Consider the following 18,358-nt stretch of genomic DNA (forward strand, 5'->3'; position numbering starts at 1 on the left):
TCACCAATTTTATAAGGGGTGGTGCTGAAAATTGAAAAAAAAACACACAAAATGGCTCATTTTTAATAGAAAAGGTGAATGTGGACTGGATTCTTTTGAACCTTTATTACAGTCTTGGTCATGTCAAACATCAGTAAAAAAATTGACTTGATTGCATTATTAGTTTTTGCACAGCACTGGATTTTCTTTTTTTCTCCCTAATGTGTTGTTCGGGGACAAAAACGTCCCCTAACTTTAACGGTTTTAAAAATATATTAGATAAATATTTTTTTGAAATTTTTTTGCATAGACCTTTTAATTAACTTCAGTTCTAATCAACAGTAGTGAAAAAATCATTTTCCCCCAGGATTTTAACCCTTTAATCACCAATTTTATAAGGGGTGGTGCTGAAAATTGAAAAAAAAACACACAAAATGGCTCATTTTTAATAGAAAAGGTGAATGTGGACTGGATTCTTTTGAACCTTTATTACAGTCTTGGTCATGTCAAACATCAGTAAAAAAATTGACTTTATTGCATTATTAGTTTTTGCACAGCACTGGATTTTCTTTTTTTCTCCCATTTTGTCCCATAGACTTACATTATAAACACACTTTTTTTGACTGCACAGCCATGGCACTACATAATCATGCATTCTTGATTGTTGGTGGTTTACCCTGTTGGTAGGAGGTAAAATTTGTGATTTTTACAGTTAACAACTTAATTACCATATTAACCCTTTACCTGCAGGCCTGTGCTCATGTAGTGTAGTTTCTGGCTTGTATATGGAGTTATAGGGAGTATTTTAGCACATAATTGTGTGTCTACACACTGTGTGTGTATGTTAGAGAGGAAGAGAGCCATTTGCACACTGATCTTGTTGTCTGTGAGTACACACAACCACAGAGTCTTCATAGTAAACAAAAACAAAGAAAGTGTTGCTATGCACGTGTGGCCCTTTGATGTCTACAGGTGCAGACTAAACAAAACAAAAAGGCAAGTGGTCTTACATGTGACCTTGTGGTCATTTGATGGTGAGAAGAGCAGAAAGCAACATGAAGAGAGGATTCACTTGTGCACAATCTCTGGAAATGATTGTGCAGCCTGGCTCTATGAAGGGCCAGGCTGTGAAGCTGTGAAGGCTGCACAAGTAGATCCGTCACTTGTTCACAAGCGAATCCTTCATTCGTTCACAAGTGAATCCTTCACTCATGCACAGGTGAATCCTCTCTTCATGCTGCTTGCTGCTCTTGTCACCATTAAATGACCAGGAGGATGCATGCAAGTCCACTAGTGTTTTTGTTTTGTTTAGTCTGAACCTCTCAGCATCAAAGGGCCCGGCACTTACTTTTAGGGCTGCAACAAATTTACTTTACTTTACTTTACTAAACTACTTTTAATACTAATTTTAGTAGGGGACTAAACTGTAGATTAGATTTGGTTAGTCAATGATTATTTATTATGTTATCAAGTTATCTATCTATGGTGTCTATTTAGTAACATGCACATGTACGTATGGTCGTGTGGAGCGCAACACACCATGGAAAAGGGGCACTTAGACCTCACTTAGACTAATTCAGTGATCTCAACTGAGACACTAACCTAAAAGTAAAGTCACTCTACTGGAGGACGTGTTTTCCAAAAGCTAAAAAAAAAAAAAAAAACAGCTATTTTACCCATCCACAACTTCAGACGCCAGAACTCCTGGATGTTTTCATTTTACATGCTTATGCATTGCCGTTGTACGTCTGAATTAGGTACACTTCACTTACTTAGTAACTTTATTTTCCTGACTTTCCTTCCCTGACAGTGTGCAAATGGCTCTCTTCCTCTCTAACATACACACACAGTGTGTAGACACACAATTATGTGCTAAAATACTCCCTATAACTCCATATACTTAAGCCAGAAACTACAGTACATGAGCACAGGCCTGCAGGTAAAGGGTTAATATGGTAATTAAGTTGTTAACTGTAAAAATCACAAATGTTACCTCCTACCAACAGGGTAAACCACCAACAATCAAGAATGCATGATTATTTAGTGCCATGGCTGTGCAGTCAAAAAAAGTGTGTTTATAATGTAAGTCTATGGGACAAAATGGGAGAAAAAAAGAAAATCCAGTGCTGTGCAAAAACTAATAATGCAATAAAGTCAATTTTTTTACTGATGTTTGACATGACCAAGACTGTAATAAAGGTTCAAAAGAATCCAGTCCACATTCACCTTTTCTATTAAAAATGAGCCATTTTGTGTGTTTTTTTTTCAATTTTCAGCACCACCCCTTATAAAATTGGTGATTAAAGGGTTAAAATCCTGGGGGAAAATGATTTTTTCACTACTGTTGATTAGAACTGAAGTTAATGAAAAGGTCTATGCAAAAAAAATTCAAAAATATATTTATCTAATATATTTTTAAAACCGTTAAAGTTAGGGGACGTTTTTGTCCCCGAACAACACATTAGGGAGAAAAAAAGAAAATCCAGTGCTGTGCAAAAACTAATAATGCAATCAAGTCAATTTTTTTACTGATGTTTGACATGACCAAGACTGTAATAAAGGTTCAAAAGAATCCAGTCCACATTCACCTTTTCTATTAAAAATGAGCCATTTTGTGTTTTTTTTTTTCAATTTTCAGCACCACCCCTTATAAAATTGGTGATTAAAGGGTTAAAATCCTGGGGGAAAATGATTTTTTCACTACTGTTGATTAGAACTGAAGTTAATTAAAAGGTCTATGCAAAAAAATTTCAAAAAAATATTTATCTAATATATTTTTAAAACCGTTAAAGTTAGGGGACGTTTTTGTCCCCGAACAACACATTAGGGGGTAAAATTTGCCCACAGTGTACCGTTGACCTATGAAAAATTTTAAAATCATATTAACAAAATTTATGTAAAATTAAGCTTATTGAGGAAAAATGATTCAATTTGTCCACATATTGACAAAGTTATGGCCAAAATAAACAGAAAAATTTCTCTCAGAGGACAAAAATGTCCCGAACAACGCATGAGGGTTAAAATAAGAAGTAGAAATAAAGTCCACAAACCTCGTATAGTAGATGTTCTCTGTGGTCGACGATGCTTGTCAATGGTTCTTCTTGTTACTTGTAGTATTGATTTTATGATAATAGATGACTCCTTATCTTAATGCATGCTCGACCGTGTTGCCACCCTTCACCTCAATCACTACATACACATTCTAATCTTTCAAGTCTTAAAAACACAGTATTGGAATTTACACAGTAACCTTGAAACCTAAGTCATCAGAACATTATTGCCAACACTCTAATCTGTGTGCATTTTTAAACTCAGTTTGTGGTATTTCTGATCGTGCAGTGTGCTCTACACAAGTTTTGATAAAAACTGCAAACTACTACAATATTCAAAGAATGCAAAAATGAAAATAAACACTCCTAATATGCAGGCTTAACTGAACATTTTTTTTACTTGTGGTAGCTCCTGTCTGAGTTATGAAGTAAAACATCCCGTATGTGAGGCGAGCTGTGCCTGAAACTGTGACCATGGTGAATTGTTGAGGACTAACTGTGGTTAACAGGGTTTGTCAGATACACAAATTCACATCAAAACTGCTGGTTTTGGCCATGATGCTGCAACAACTGGCGGTCAGTAGAAGCTGACGCAGAAAATCCCTCATATACACACACATACACACACACATTGGCTTCAACACATGCACACACAGAGGTTCTGTCCACATATCCAGTGTCTCTATATTAAAACCTGGAAGGACATGACCCTTTAGGAAAACACTGCCCGCCTGGACACACTCATTCACATACACCGACACACACTTGACTGTGGGGACTCATGTTTCTGAGCGTGCTCATGTCCAATTGCTGCCTTTTTCTCTGCAGACCTGAAAGCAAATATAAGTAGAGGTTATGCAAACACACACACACACACACACTCACACAGGGGTACCCCACCAGTGAATGTGTGAAATGTAGCACGCTGTTGACCGCTTCACCCCCTGCAGATTAAGAGACAGGCGAATGAAAAGAAACAAAAAAAAGGGGAAAGAGAGAGGGGTCATATAACTCACTACACTCACTGTGTGGAGTTACTGTATGTTTTTACTCTGATGGCACATCAGATCAGGTAGCAGTCCTAGAAAGTGTGTTCTTTTGAGGAAATGTGATGTCTTTACAGTCATGCACAGACACTTAAAACAAAATGTCCTCCCCTGTCTCCACAGTAAATTTTAACGTTGTACAGCTGGGACGTAAAAAAACGACATTCATCTCTGGCCCAAACGAGATGGAACAAAACGCACTGTTTGCAGTTTTTATAGTTTTGTTTGTTTGTTTTTTTTCTTCTTTTTAAGTGTTCTCATCAGATCGTCTTTGTTTGACGCCATACTTCACTGCTTCAGTGCTCATTAAAGCCTCCAGAAAAACAGAAACTGGTGTAGAGCTTGGCTGCAGGATGGTTTCAGAGATCTCCATCTCCAATCTGATTTTTTTTAACCATTATTTGACATTTTCTTACTTTACTGTAAGATGTTTTGTTTCAATAATACAATATATAATTATATTTACCTTGATGTCCACTGAGGAATTATATAAACATTACAGCTACCTCTCCACAGTCAAGTCTTTTCCATTTAAATTTAGATCGTTCCTGTTGATAATCTGCATGGAACAGGATTTTCTCCACGTTCTAGCTTGTGTGTGCAAGCAGCAACACATCACGTTGTACAAGCAATTACCATAAACAAAGCTGTTGTTGTGGTTTGAACTATTTAGCTGAGCGTAAAGCCTCTGGCATACCAAGTTTATTTCTCAGAGTAAAACTGAAATCCATTTTTGGGACTTATGTTTTGCATGAATGGCGATGACTTGGGTTTGATCAGTGTAAAAAGCTCCAGAGCAGGTTGAACATGTACACACATTTACTGCCTGCGTTTCTGTGTGTGTGTGTGTGTGTGTGTGTACGTGATCATGAGGCAAAGTATCTGGCTGAACATTAGAAGGTGGAACATGATCAGAAGAACACATTTTGTTTATTAAAAGCAGCTGAAAATGAGAGGGAATATGTTTTCTGCTATGTGTGTGTTCAACTTGTAACAAACAGCAAAATGTTCTGTTGAATCTAACCCCGAAGCCTGGAGGTGTAAAACTGGCTCCACCGCTAAAAACATGGAACAGATTACAGGTTGCATAGAAATACATATATATATATATATATATATATATATATATATATATATATATATATATATATATATATATATATATAAGGCAGTGATCTTAACAGCAGGAGTCCTGGCTGTGGAGGTTTGCTCTCTGAACTTCTTTGGAGTTTCCTCTTCACTGAAGCGATAATGGAGGAGTCAGCTGGTCTTCAGTGGGACATCATGTGTTTATAGGCGGACGGACATCAACTCTGCATCAATGGCCTCCACAGCTAAGGATCTCTGCACTTATTTTTGGATCAAACAGGGTTCTGATTCTTCAGGTCACACTTTGTTGTTACTGTAGATCATTACGCGGACGTTACCTTTTAAGAGGAACAAGTGGGAACACTTGTAGCAGTAAAACAGTGTTGAATATGCCTTTTAAAATACAACCCATTTATTGCACTTATTCAGACAGGTATTCAACCAGTCGTGTCTTTTATGGCCCTTTGTTAAAGTGTCTTATTTTAGGAGATAGGAGATTTACACACAGAAGTCTTCATCTTTTCTCCTGGGTGTATTTAAAGAATCAGTATCATATAAATATGGATTTTTGGTATTCTTTGGTACTCTTTGGTTGGACTGTATGGACAGGAGAAGTGTTCCAGCCTTGATCTGTGAGTGGTTCTGCCAAGTAAGGTTTGCAGGGGTTGGGTGGGGGGAAGGGTGGTGTTTCTGGTAAGAGCGCTAAAACACGTTCCCCCTTTCAGATTAGACCCCCATGCCGCTTGGCTTCAAATGCGTTGCCCTTTCTCAGAACTCGCCGTGCATGCAGCAGGAGGGAAAAGAGGAGTGAGGTTTGAAGGGAATACCAGCACCTCAAGTTACCATTTAGTTAAATAATGCCAGCGCACACACGCACCCACACATGCACGGACACACCCGTGCTGGAATTCATATCACACACACACACACGGGGCCTGCACCACGTGGCCTGCCAGTATGCTATTAATACCAGCCCTGAGGATGCTGGTCATGCCTCGTATTTGCATTTCAAATGCGTCTTTTATTCCATCGTCCAAATAGTGATGCTTTAAAGACATTTGGCGCTGCATTAAACACTCTGAGCTTTTCAGGTGGTCCTTTAAAATCCTACAAGGTTCATCATATGTAACGGCATGCACGATAAACATATCCATTTACAGTTGCACACATACTTTCTGCAGGTGGTCCAAGGCTGTTTGGTTCCTTGTTCTTTTCTTCTATAAGTACCATCAGGTTTAGTTGAAGTTTCAGGTTCAAGCCGAGTTAACCGCATGTATTTTGACAGAGCTGATATTGGAGTGTATCGACCTCCCCTGCCAGGCCTTTTGAAGGGCCCCTTGGATACATTGGTTCCATCTTGAAGCAGTTCCTAGGATGAAGGTTCAGACAGATGTTTGTATCTTTTTGATGACCGATATGTGCAGACACACTGAGAAAGGAAACCTAATACACCAGTGTGAAACCAGTGTGGTACTGTAGTACAACAGTGTGATTAAACACATACAGAAAAGGTAACCTTCTCTACTTAAAGGTAAACTCCTTTTTTTCCTTCCTCTGTTGGTGACTCTTGGTGTTTCTTTTGATTTAAGCCTGAAATTTATCACTTTGTTCTCTCAGTTCCATGTGTCAGAAATTAATCATTGTAAGGTTTTGGAGACATGGTAGGAGTTCAGCATAAATTTTATGGCTTTCACCACCAGTGATTTGCAGCAGCAGAAAGTCTCTGGAATTCTCTTCTATTGGACAAACACACTGTTCATGTTATCTATCATTTACTTTTCTGAGTTTCATTAGAAATGTGCAGCTGGTCCATGGCTGAGCAGGTTGGAACGTCATGGTGGGGGTTTCAGAGCAGAGTTCTGTACAGAAAGTTGAACTGAACATTATGTCAGCACATCTGTCTCTGACATTTGTCTGCTGCATGGACAGTGGACAGTGTCCATGAAATCACCCATAGGGTTCTGAAAAGCCATTTTGAGTCTCTATGGGACGACAGTACCAGCAGTACTGTATGTATTTTTTGACATCCCGAATATTTCACATATGAAGCATTTAAATGTGCCACAAGGCATAATGAAAAGAATGGTAGTGAAGATGTTAAGGTCAATAACATCACCCAAGTTTTCTCCACTCTTCAGCTCTCTTCAGCCACAACTGTCTCCACAGTTGTGGCTGTTTTCAGACAGGTTCTAGGTGTGATGTGGACCTGTCTTCCCCTCATAATGTTATTCTACTCTCTTACTCTAAATTAGAGTGCAGTAATTGTATTTTTGCATTACACTCAATACACTTTTTACCCTTTTATTCCCATAAAATTCAACATGTATCCCTCATTTTGACTTGTTTTTTGCCTGCCACCAGTCTGTCTGTACCATCTAACTACTCATGCACATTTGCCCAGTCTTTCTGCTGCAGAGCTTTTACCTAAAAACATGTGTACTTCAGGTCTAAATATTTTCAAACCTTCCACTACCTAACGTGCAGCAGCCTGCTTCCAATTTGTAAAAGGACGACCGATGAATCACCAATGATTTCTTGTTGTTATGTTGAACAAACACTCATATATCGTGGCCCCATGCTGAAGCAGCTGCATTGTGCAAAACAGCGATCAGATGCTGAAAAAAAGTTCACAGTACGTAGGACCAGCTCAGCTCCGCGCACATCAATGTTTATTTTAGACTGTAACAAGTGTATAAATAATGACTTCATCAAAACAATCTGGCCGTGAAGATGAAGTGGACTTTGATTTGTCTTGGTTGTCACTTCACTAATGACACTTCTTGTCTTTGTCTTTCTTTCACCAGATGACTCCAGTTCAAGAAATGGAGCAGGGACAGCCAACGGTGAACACACCCCGGAGCTGGCAGGGAAACTAGGTAACCACACACACAACTTCTCTGACTTCATCTTTATATAAATAGACAGAAGATGGATATAAATGAGTTTTAACATGACCCATTGGCCATTTAATAGAAAGAAGAAAAACAGGAGATTGTGTTACATTTTAAAAAGATAGCACAGTAGCAGATGTATAATAAACACCTTGCAAACTGTAAGAGGGGGAGAAGGTGAGGGTGCATGCTGGCACTCAGACACACATCAGAGTGGCTGTTTGTGTTGGTAATTGGCTCTGACAGAGTGGAGAGCAGTCTATTTGTGTCAGGTGTGATTTGGTGGGACACATTCCTTCCTTTGGCCCCTCACAAGTCTTGCAGGGCGCTCTTGTCATGTATAATTTAACCCCCATTTGCTTTGCTTCTTATCTTTTTATTAAAGCCTTTCTGTTTGTCCTTATATTTTTTCTATCTGTCATAAATGTCATTTTACCTATTTTGGCTGTCTAACGTATACGCACGGACTGCTTTTGGTGATCACAAACACTTGTTTCTCAGATTTTCCATTGCATGTTAGCCTAACTGGACAATAAATGTACTGATAAAACACAATCTTTCAGCCAGTTTTACACCACTCTCAACTTTGTGAGTTAAATATACAGTCTGAACCAGGATGCTGTTGGCTTCACTGATCATAAAGACTACAGAACTGATGAAGTGAAACTGTTGGCCTGGATGTCTCTCTTTGTCTTCAACAAAGCTGGCAGAGAGAAGCTGGCTGTGTGATTTCACAGAATTCCACCTTTGCCTTGTGCGAGTGCTGCTAATATCTTTGTTTAAGTTTCCTATGGAGCATACAGATCCTTCAGAAAGTGGTACGAAACTGCATTGATCACTGTCAACGTGCTTCTTCTTCATCCTGAGGAAGAGGCACCAGTCTGAGGGTCTGAGCAAAGCAGATGTTAGATGAGTTTATATTAGCACTCGGCAGCCTTTACCACTGTGGATTTGTGAAATCTGAAATCCATGCCGGATCATACAAGCCCCCTGTCTCTCTGTCTCTGACACTCTGTCTGATCAAAGGCAGTCCATTGGAGGCTCGGCAGTATTTTTACACTGTGAAGTGTGGCGTTGAAGTGGCCCCTGAGACCCAGAACAAGCCTGCCCTTTTGCTCTCTCTGGCTCTCTCCTCCCCTCTTCTTCCCTTTTCTCTATCCCCGTTTTTTTCCTTCTTCACTTTGCCCTTGCGTCTCCTCTCTCTCTCTGTTTTTCTTTCTTGGTGCGCCCTCTGTTTTACCTTTTCCTTTTTATTGTTTCAACTCGGTCTTTTTCTCTTATTCTCAATTTTTCTTCCATCGCTTCTCGTCATGCTCATCCATTTGTAGCAAACTGTCAGTCTTCTGTAAGCGTTAGCCTCAGTATGAACCTCACCTGCTCTTTTTTCCCTCTGTTTTCCTATGTTTGATTTGGTTGAGCTCAGACAGTATAAATCAGCTCTTTGCAGTTACACCTTGCTGTTTGTTAATCCTTTGGTCTCATCTTTATCCAGTCTGGTTTAGCTGCACTTTGCTTTGGCTTTCTCTTTACAATCCATCTCACTTAAGCCAGTGCACCAGCTGAATTTATGCAATCATCAAAGTCGGGCATTAAACTATGAAGCAGTGTCTCATACTTTCCTCTCTCTCTGCTGTATCTATTGACTCTGTCTGGTCACAGTTCAGCTGTAGTCCAGTAGCTTTTCTCGGACTCAGGGGGCACAAAGGCGAGACTTAAAAGCCTTTCCGGTGTGTTTGTTTTGTCACCCTGCCCAGCTTCGGGCCTGTCAGCAGAAAGCTGTATTCCACATAGTAATGCAGCTGTAGTGAAGTCTCCCAATTTAAGCGCACAAACCCATAACATAACTCTCCCTCCTATTTGTTTATGCAGAGCTAGAATAATAACTATGTCCAAAGAAAGAGACGCAACCGCAGTAATTTCAGGGTGATTTATCGGCGCGGGTTGATGGCTATCTGCTGCAGATAGAACATGAGGGCAATAAAATCAAGCGCTTTCCTCTCCTCCCTCCCAACTTTTCTCCTCTTTGATCTGTTTTCATGGATATTTGATGATTTGTGTATGAATAGATTATATTTGTTTAGCCATAAAGAGGGATATATAAATATATTGTGTTTGCATGATTAGATGGAGTCAGTCATGCATCTTGTGGAGGGATGTTTAAATGGGTGTCCGGGGTCAAACTGGCCATTTTATACTTTGGAAAGTATTCACATGGATGGATTTATGTTTCGTGTGATGCTAAGTCACTGTCTGGGTTTTTATGCATTCATGATGCAGCATTTAAAGTGATGTTACATACTTCTCTGGTGGCTTTGTGGTTTTTACAATGAGCCCAAATGGAAGCCTAATTTGAGGTGGAGAGGAATAAAACATGGAGATGCTGCATCAGTGGAAACTATAGACCCCTGGTCCTTTTGTGCATGTGTGTGTGTGAGTAAGCCATGTGTCAAGGAGAAGAGGAAGTGACTCAAAAATGTTTCTCAAACAAAACAATTAGAGTTTATTACAGCAAATTACACTGTATATAGCAAGAGGCATGCTGCCATGTGTTGTTACAGTACAACATGGAATTCCTGGCACTGCCTGCGTCAATGACTTCAGTCTGTGTGACGCTACTCATACTGGAAAAAAAAAATTAGAGATGATTCAGTTTGTTCCTAAATCCATTTTTTTTGTTTATAAACTTCCCTTTTCAGTAATTTGTGTAAATGTGTTTTTATGTTAGACATGAATATATTCCTGTTGTAGACACAGATCATCATTATTAACTTTAAATGAATTGATTTCATGGTGCATAATGGAAGGTTCTGCACCGAGGCCAGCTGTTCGTAGGGCAGAAAATTAATTTGTAATCATGTTAGTCGCTGCAAATGTCTGCATGAATAAACAAATGTTCAACCGATGAAACATCTGATTTAGTAACTGGGAAACAAAGCCGTGGAGTGTGCAAAAAAATGATGATGTTTTCATTTCCTAATGGTCAAACAAGGTGGTTCTGAAGGTGAAGATCTAATAAAAGCTGTAACTTGGGAGGCTTGAAACCTTTTTGAACTTGTCTTCTGTGTCGGTCTGGTCAGATAACTGCTGGCTGCGATGGCTCTTTATGTCGTATAAAAGTGTCACAGAAAAATCTTCTATAAATTCCACCATTTTTTCCAAAGTCTTTTCTCCTTTAGCTGCTCGGGAGATCAGAAGACTGCTTAAGATATAATATGTAAATATAAACCTGCTCTATTAACTGTTTAAATCCACTTATAACTTTTTTCTTTCACCCAGACAGATGACTCTGAGTTTGGAACTACATCTCTCTCTAATGTAATTCTTCTTTGCACTTGCAGTTCGTCCACGCTTCACTCAGCCAGCAAAGATGAGGAAACGTGTCATTGCGCGCCCAGTCGGCAGCTCCGTGCGCCTAAAGTGCACCGCAAGCGGCAACCCTCGCCCCGACATCGTTTGGTTAAAGGACAACAGGCCGTTGGTGGATGAGGAAGGTGGAGCAGGAGGAGGAGGAGGAGGAGGAGGGGAAGGGAAGAAGAAGAAGTGGACTCTGAGTCTGAAGAACCTGATGCCGGAGCACAGCGGGAAGTACACCTGCCACGTCTCCAACAGAGCAGGAGAAATCAACGCCACCTACAAAGTGGAAGTCATACGTGAGTCAACACTGATGTACTGGATGCTTAGAATGCTGTGATGGTATTATGATAGTAGAGGAAGATTAGACTTTCTGCACAACCAGTCACAGAGTTGAACATCCCTGTATTGCTTCATAGCATGACTACATATTAGTACTTTCAATCAAACATACTCTCTGACTTCATTTACAGTCAGCTGAGATGTATAATTCTGAAAGCGTGCATGTAAAATGTTTATTATATGTAAAACTGTGGCTGCATGTGGTCGCTTCATGCCGTGACACATCAGGGAGCTCCTGTAGAATTGTGCCGTGTGTGTGTTTTTTTGGTTTATGATTACACCAGCAGGAATGCCTCTCACCCCAACAATAACATACATTATGCTGTACACTGTATGTATATTATTGTTTTACTCAGAGGCCTGTGAGACTAAATAGCAGGGTTTGAAATGGGTTTTGTTTCCATTCTGAATCACTATACAGTGATTATGTGTAAGATCATATGAACAAGAACACCATCATTAAGTTTTCAGCTATTCAAATGATTTGTTGGCTGAAGAGTCTGCTGCCAGGAAGTGAGTACACAAGTCCTCTTTGTGTGGGTCACAAATTATCACACATTATCTATAGTAGCTGCTGAAAGCTGAATCAGAGGATGTTAGCGATGTGTTTCCATGTCTTTGCGGTGTTGTGGCTGGTTGCACAGTGGAGCCCTCGCTCACCAGTGCGTGCTGACCTATGAGCTGCACCAGGAATAGAAATTTAAAATAGCTTTTAAAGGGCTTCTCCCAGTGGCATTTATTGATCAGAGTTGCCTATAAACATTCAAATGAAGTTTTTTTTTCTCTGAAGGTGAGCCAGCTTCAGTATTCGGCTTGTTAACAATGAGTTGTGTGTGTTGTTGATGTGTTAGGTTGTGTTTGACGCTGGATTATTTCATGTTTTCGTATCGAATCTGTGTGTGTGACTAAACTTTACAGCTCTGTTGAGAGGTCAAAACTAGCTCTTCTGACTCTCACTTTACTTGTCACATCTGCTTTACATTAAACTACAGCTGTAGCTCTTCCAGAAAGACAGTTACACACTCACACACACAAGACAGGTAAATCAAGCCGCTGCTCGCTTGTGTCAAATGTGACATCGGCTGGCTGTCAGTCATGCACAGCTGTGATAAAGAGGAGGCCAGGTCAGAAAACCAATAAAAGCTCTATATATAATCAATAAGTGGCAGACAGTTGAAGACAGTACAGCAGGAACATAAATTATCTGCTAGTTGTGCATGTTGTGCACCTGCTTGACCAGCACTCAGTCATTTTTAGAGCTGGCATTAATGTAATTTTTAGCTTCAATACAGTTCACACTTTAGCTGAAGGTGAATTGTTTTCTGTCCTTTGCCTGTCATTGTATCAACAGGTGCATTCGTGCAAGCTAGCACTGCAAGGTGTTGTTAAGCCTATTTATGAAGTAAGACATGCACTATCATCACTACTGGCTCGACTTTCAGTTAGTTTGAAGGCTATAGTCCTTCCTAACTAAGTTAATCCCATAACCTGTTTCTGCTGTTTTGTGTGCATTAATAGACAGAAGTGAGTATTGAAGGCCTTCTGTCTCTTCTGTTCTGCTTTATAATCTGTGGAAGGAAAAAGCAGCTGCTGGGTATAAAGGGTCTGTTTGTACAGGGGGCGGACGTGGGGCTGAATACAGAGAACAGTGTTTTCAAGTCATATTATTCCTCTTGCACGCTCTCAGGTTTTATGTAATTCAGTGCACACTAGAGCTTTAATTTGAATATCATTTCATTTTTCTGTGCTTCTGTGTTTCTTGCTCCTGCCTTCAGAGCGTACCAACTCCAAACCCATCCTGACCGGCACTCACCCCGTCAACACCACCGTGGATTACGGAGGAACCACTTCTTTCCAGTGCAAAGTGCGCAGTGACGTCAAACCTGTCATCCAGTGGCTTAAAAGAGTCGAACCTGGTGATGAGAACAAATTTAACTCCACCATTGAGGTACAAACACACACTGCACACTCTGTAAGATCAATAGAACCATTTCAGTGTAATAACGTAATAATGTTTGATATCTTTATTTCAAGGTTGGAGACCATCGCTTTGTGGTCCTGCCCACAGGAGAGGTCTGGTCTCGTCCTGATGGATCCTACCTCAACAAGCTGCTAATAACCAGAGCCAAGGAGGAGGACGCCGGAATGTACATCTGCCTGGGAGCCAATACGATGGGCTACAGCTTCAGGAGTGCCTACCTCACTGTGCTGCCAGGTTTGAAGAAGGATCCATTTTACACACAGCATTGCCTCTGAGCATCCACGCCACTTTTGGGTTGCTTCATATTTTCTTTTTCTCTCACTTCATTCCAGATCGGAAGCCTCCACCCAACTCTTTCCCCACAACCACATCTCCAAGCCTCCCCTGGCCTGTCATCATTGGAATACCAGCCGGCGTCGCCTTCATCCTAGGCACCGCCCTCCTCTGGTTCTGCCAATCAAAACGCACCTGCTCCTCTTCATCTTCATCCTCTTCATCCTCCTCTGCTCTCCCTGCTGCTCAGCGTCTGCCCGCTGCTAATCGTGACCGAGCCGCTGCAGCGCTTCAGTCTCAACCCGCCAACGGAGATAAAGATTGTCTTTCCTATGAGGACTACATTGCCCATCAGCAGCTGCTCCTGGCTCAGGGGGGAGCAGGGCTGGCTCCGAAGGTCTACCCAAAGATCTACACGGACATTCACACGCACACACATTCACACGTGGATGGAAAAGTGCACCAGCACCAGCACATTCACTACCAGTGTTAGCAGCAAGGCAAGCAGCGACTTCGGTGTTTCACACGTGAACGTGTTCCTGTGGATGCAGACTCAGTCATCACAGCTCACAATAACTGCCGAGTTACAGAGCAAAGAACAAGGAGAGCACCTGCAAGCGGCTTCACACACACACACACACAAACATGGGATCACACACAACTCTGCTGCAGCCACATGTTTTGTGCAAATGGACTTACTCAAGACATGAACAATGAAGAATGTAAAGAAAGAAGGTCTTTATTTTCATTTTAATTAATCCTATAAGAAAGAAATCCCCAAAGTTTTTGGTATATATCATGTTTTTTTTTTTTTTATTTGAACTCCTCCACAGCCTCCTCTATACAAGGCTTCCAACACCTATGTATATAAATGATGACATTTATCTACTTCTCCTTGGGTAACATAAAGAGCAGTATAGCATGTCTGTAAGCTGATCGAGTTCAGAGTCTCAGGCGTCAGCCTAACTGAGCCAAGAAAAAACACAAATCAAGATAAACTGTATCCAAAAGGATAAGAGCTGCTTCTGCTGAATGTCCAACGCAAACTCAGCTTGGATTTTCTTTAGTAGATTTAGTGGGATGATTCAGAAATTCCAGAAATGATCCACACACCTGACCTGGCCCCTTCAATCATCTGCTTTTCACCTTTGTTTGGTGCTCGCTGAAGGATGAACTTCTCTTTAATCAACAGCACAAAAATGCCTTGAGATAAAATGGTGCCTTCTAGCAACTGTTTCCAGATTTCATGGATCATTGCTTAATGCTTGACCTGATAGAGGCCTTAAAAAAGGGCTGTACATGCGTAACTTGTTCTCATGTGTGTTCCAGAGCAAAAAAAAACCTTTGTCCACGCTTGTTTAAGACATTTACTTATATTACAAACCTGATCTAATGTTGCATTTTATTTATTTTATATAATACATTTAAAAAACCCTGATCCTAACATTTCTCCTCCTGGATTCTGGAGGTCTGAGCAGGTAGATTGGAGACACCTGTCCACAGGAGAGCAGCGGCTGCTTTCATACCACCAAGCTCAGGTCAGAAAAACACTTGCTAGGTCATGATGCTGTGTTTGATTAAAGCTATAAAAAGTGTTTTTTTTTTTTTTTGAAGATTTTCTTTCCCCACATTTCTTTTACTCTTAGCGTATCCGTGCATTCAAACTCTGTACATATCAGGATGCCACATCCTACAGCCTCAGTGAAACGCTGCAGCTCACGGCTACTTTCAGCAGACTGTTAAGCTTTTTTTTTCTCAGGTGTCCATCTTGTTGTTGTCTGTGTGTGCGCTCATGAATCTGACCACTAAAAATAATATGCATATCACATCATCAATGAAAGGCACGTTCAGCTGTGTTTGGTAAATGTGTTCAGAGATGTTTGAACATAAAAAAGTGTTCAAATGTATTTATATACATTTATATACGAGGGATGTCAGTATTTTTTTTTTAGGAATGATACTCCCTGAAATCCTCCCTTTATTCTTACAAAATCTGACAGGAAACAAAAGGGAGTTCATTCAAAGGTCTCAGCTTTGACTGAAAAATGAATTTTAAGTATTTAATTTCTCTCCATCTTTTCTATTTGGAAACATCGGCTGACACCCTGAACACTAGCTGAACTGTCATTTCACTGTAAAGAGTCACCGTTACATTTTTTTCCCAATAAAACTGTCCTCATATGTGAAAAAAGTTTTATGTGTTAAAGCTAATGGACTGCCAATAGATGGACTGTGTATATGTGCACTTACCACTAGTATGTACATGGAATGACATTAGTGTTGAAATGATAGAAGATGTTAGATGACTTAGGGAGAGTGCTTTGGACCATACAGAAGCTCCACAAACATATTGGCCCACAAAACTTTGTAAATTGTCTCCAGATTTAAAAAAAAAAAAAAAAAAAAACAGTGTGTTTCTAATTTATTTTCTCTTTATGTTTTCATATAATTGGGCATTATACTGCATGAATGGATTTTGTGTTATAGTTATAATGTAAGCTATGTAGCAAATACCACGTCCATGTCATTGTAAAATACTGTATTTATACGTGCTGACAAAATATACAAAATGTTATCAGAAAACTTCGTATCGACAATCTTGTACAGTCTGTCGTCATTTAGGTTTCCTCTAATTGTAATCATGTTATTGGTGCCATTAAAAATGTCAAGTATGAGTAATGTAGCCCTGTTGTTGCCTGTCTGTGTCACTTCATCTGCTTTCTGTCACCTCGGCAGGGATTCCAGCCCGGTCCGGTACAATATACCTCGCCGCACCATGGGACCGTCTTTAAAGTGAACGTCCTTCTCTAAATAGTTGAAGCTCTTCAGTTGTGAGAGCTGCAGCCGGCGTTTTGTCTGTCAGCGTGTCTGTCTGCAGAGATGACAGATGGACAAGCGTTGCGTGCAGATGGAGGGTGTGAAGGCACAATGTCGGCCTCTCTCTTTCCTCTCTGACTCATTAAAAAGAGGAAGATGGTGAGAGAAAACACAGCTGAAAGGATGAGGCACTACAAACCTACAGCAGGGCAGAATGTGAGAACTACGATACTTAAGATGAATATCTTAAAATGTCTCTTTAGGTGTTCAGCAGTGTTTGGGTTGAACTCTGTACCACATCATGTGTAGACGGCATTCTTGAAATTGTCTTTTGAGCGCTGGTGACATGCATCCATCATTCAACCCTTTGGAACAAACATACCAAAGGATCTTTAACTTTTTTTGGCCACTTGGAGGCAGCAGAACAAGACTTTGACATTGGCACTGACCTTGACAACTGGTATTTATGTCACTACGCATCCTCTTTGTGTGAATGTAAAAATTATTCACGAAGGGACTTGTTACCACAGCTGGTGAGGAAGAGGGGTGGAGAAGCTTGTTGCAGATGAGACATGTGTGATTAAGTTCATGTAAAGATGACGCTGGCATGCATAGGTTAAAGCTTAAAGTCATGATTAGATGGCTTGATGTTTTTTTTTTTAGAATTGTTTTATTTTTTTCACTTTTCTGTCACTGTTTAGGCAAATCTCAGTAAGGCTGGGTCAAGGATTATGATTTGGGTTATTCAGACTTCAGGCAGATTTCTCCCATGTGGCACAAAATAGCACCATAAACAAAAAACACCCATCTGACACCAGGTACTAATAAAAAAACACAAAAACTCTTTTACAGTGCTATTAGATTGATGGATTTAACACAAAATGATGACCAAAATCCACCCGTGTCCTTCAAGCACCTCTGTTGTTTTCACAGATTCCGTTTGGTTGGATCAGGTTTAACTGATGCAGACCCAGAAGGAGTTTCCTCAAAGCAAAACAAGGGTCACTTAAATACAGTTTCATAACATTTTGGTTCAGTCCAAGAATTGAGCAAAGGGGCTGCAGAGGTGTTAGAACCATCAAAACATACAGAGAAGGAACATGTGGTGGTGGTGGTGGTGGTGTGGAAACTTCAGCAGTTACTCATGTCTCTATGATTTCACGACCTTAACCAGACACTCACACATCTTTAATCCTTTATAAATACACTGCAGCTGTGTAAGTGTCATGATACAAGCAGTAAAACAACAAACCTGATAAAAGATGACGAAACTGTCTTAACATTCACATCTCTCATTTCTTTCTTATCCCAGAGATTAACCTCTTCCTGTCTGTTTTTGTGTTTCGAATATCTCATGTGTGTTTGATTGACTGGAAACGAGTTGGAGAGAGGAAGGTGGGGAGGACAGACAAAGGAGGAAATGATAAGGAGAAACAGGGAGGAGGAGGAGGAGGAGGATGACACAGAGCTGAGCTGCTGACAGATGTGCTGAACTCACTGCTGCTCTGTCCTGATGAGAGGAGATGGGAAAACGGAGAG

General features: G+C 40.4%; 1 protein-coding gene across 2 annotated transcripts in view; it reads left to right on the top strand.

The window, feature by feature from the left end:
- fgfrl1a (fibroblast growth factor receptor like 1a) overlaps positions 1 to 16,652 on the top strand; it is a 56,133-nt gene extending 39,481 nt beyond the window's left edge. For both annotated transcript variants that reach the window (XM_028416736.1, XM_028416737.1), the window contains 5 exons: positions 7,969 to 8,040; positions 11,394 to 11,705; positions 13,524 to 13,696; positions 13,783 to 13,963; positions 14,062 to 16,652. In XM_028416736.1, coding sequence (XP_028272537.1) covers positions 7,969 to 8,040; positions 11,394 to 11,705; positions 13,524 to 13,696; positions 13,783 to 13,963; positions 14,062 to 14,495 — 1,172 coding nt within the window. In that variant the 3' untranslated portion in view covers positions 14,496 to 16,652. The remainder of the gene's footprint in view (positions 1 to 7,968; positions 8,041 to 11,393; positions 11,706 to 13,523; positions 13,697 to 13,782; positions 13,964 to 14,061) is intronic.
- The last annotated feature ends 1,706 nt before the right edge of the window (positions 16,653 to 18,358 follow it).

Source organism: Parambassis ranga, chromosome 10 (assembly GCF_900634625.1).
Source record: "Parambassis ranga chromosome 10, fParRan2.1, whole genome shotgun sequence".
Taxonomy (NCBI): Eukaryota; Metazoa; Chordata; class Actinopteri; family Ambassidae; genus Parambassis; species Parambassis ranga.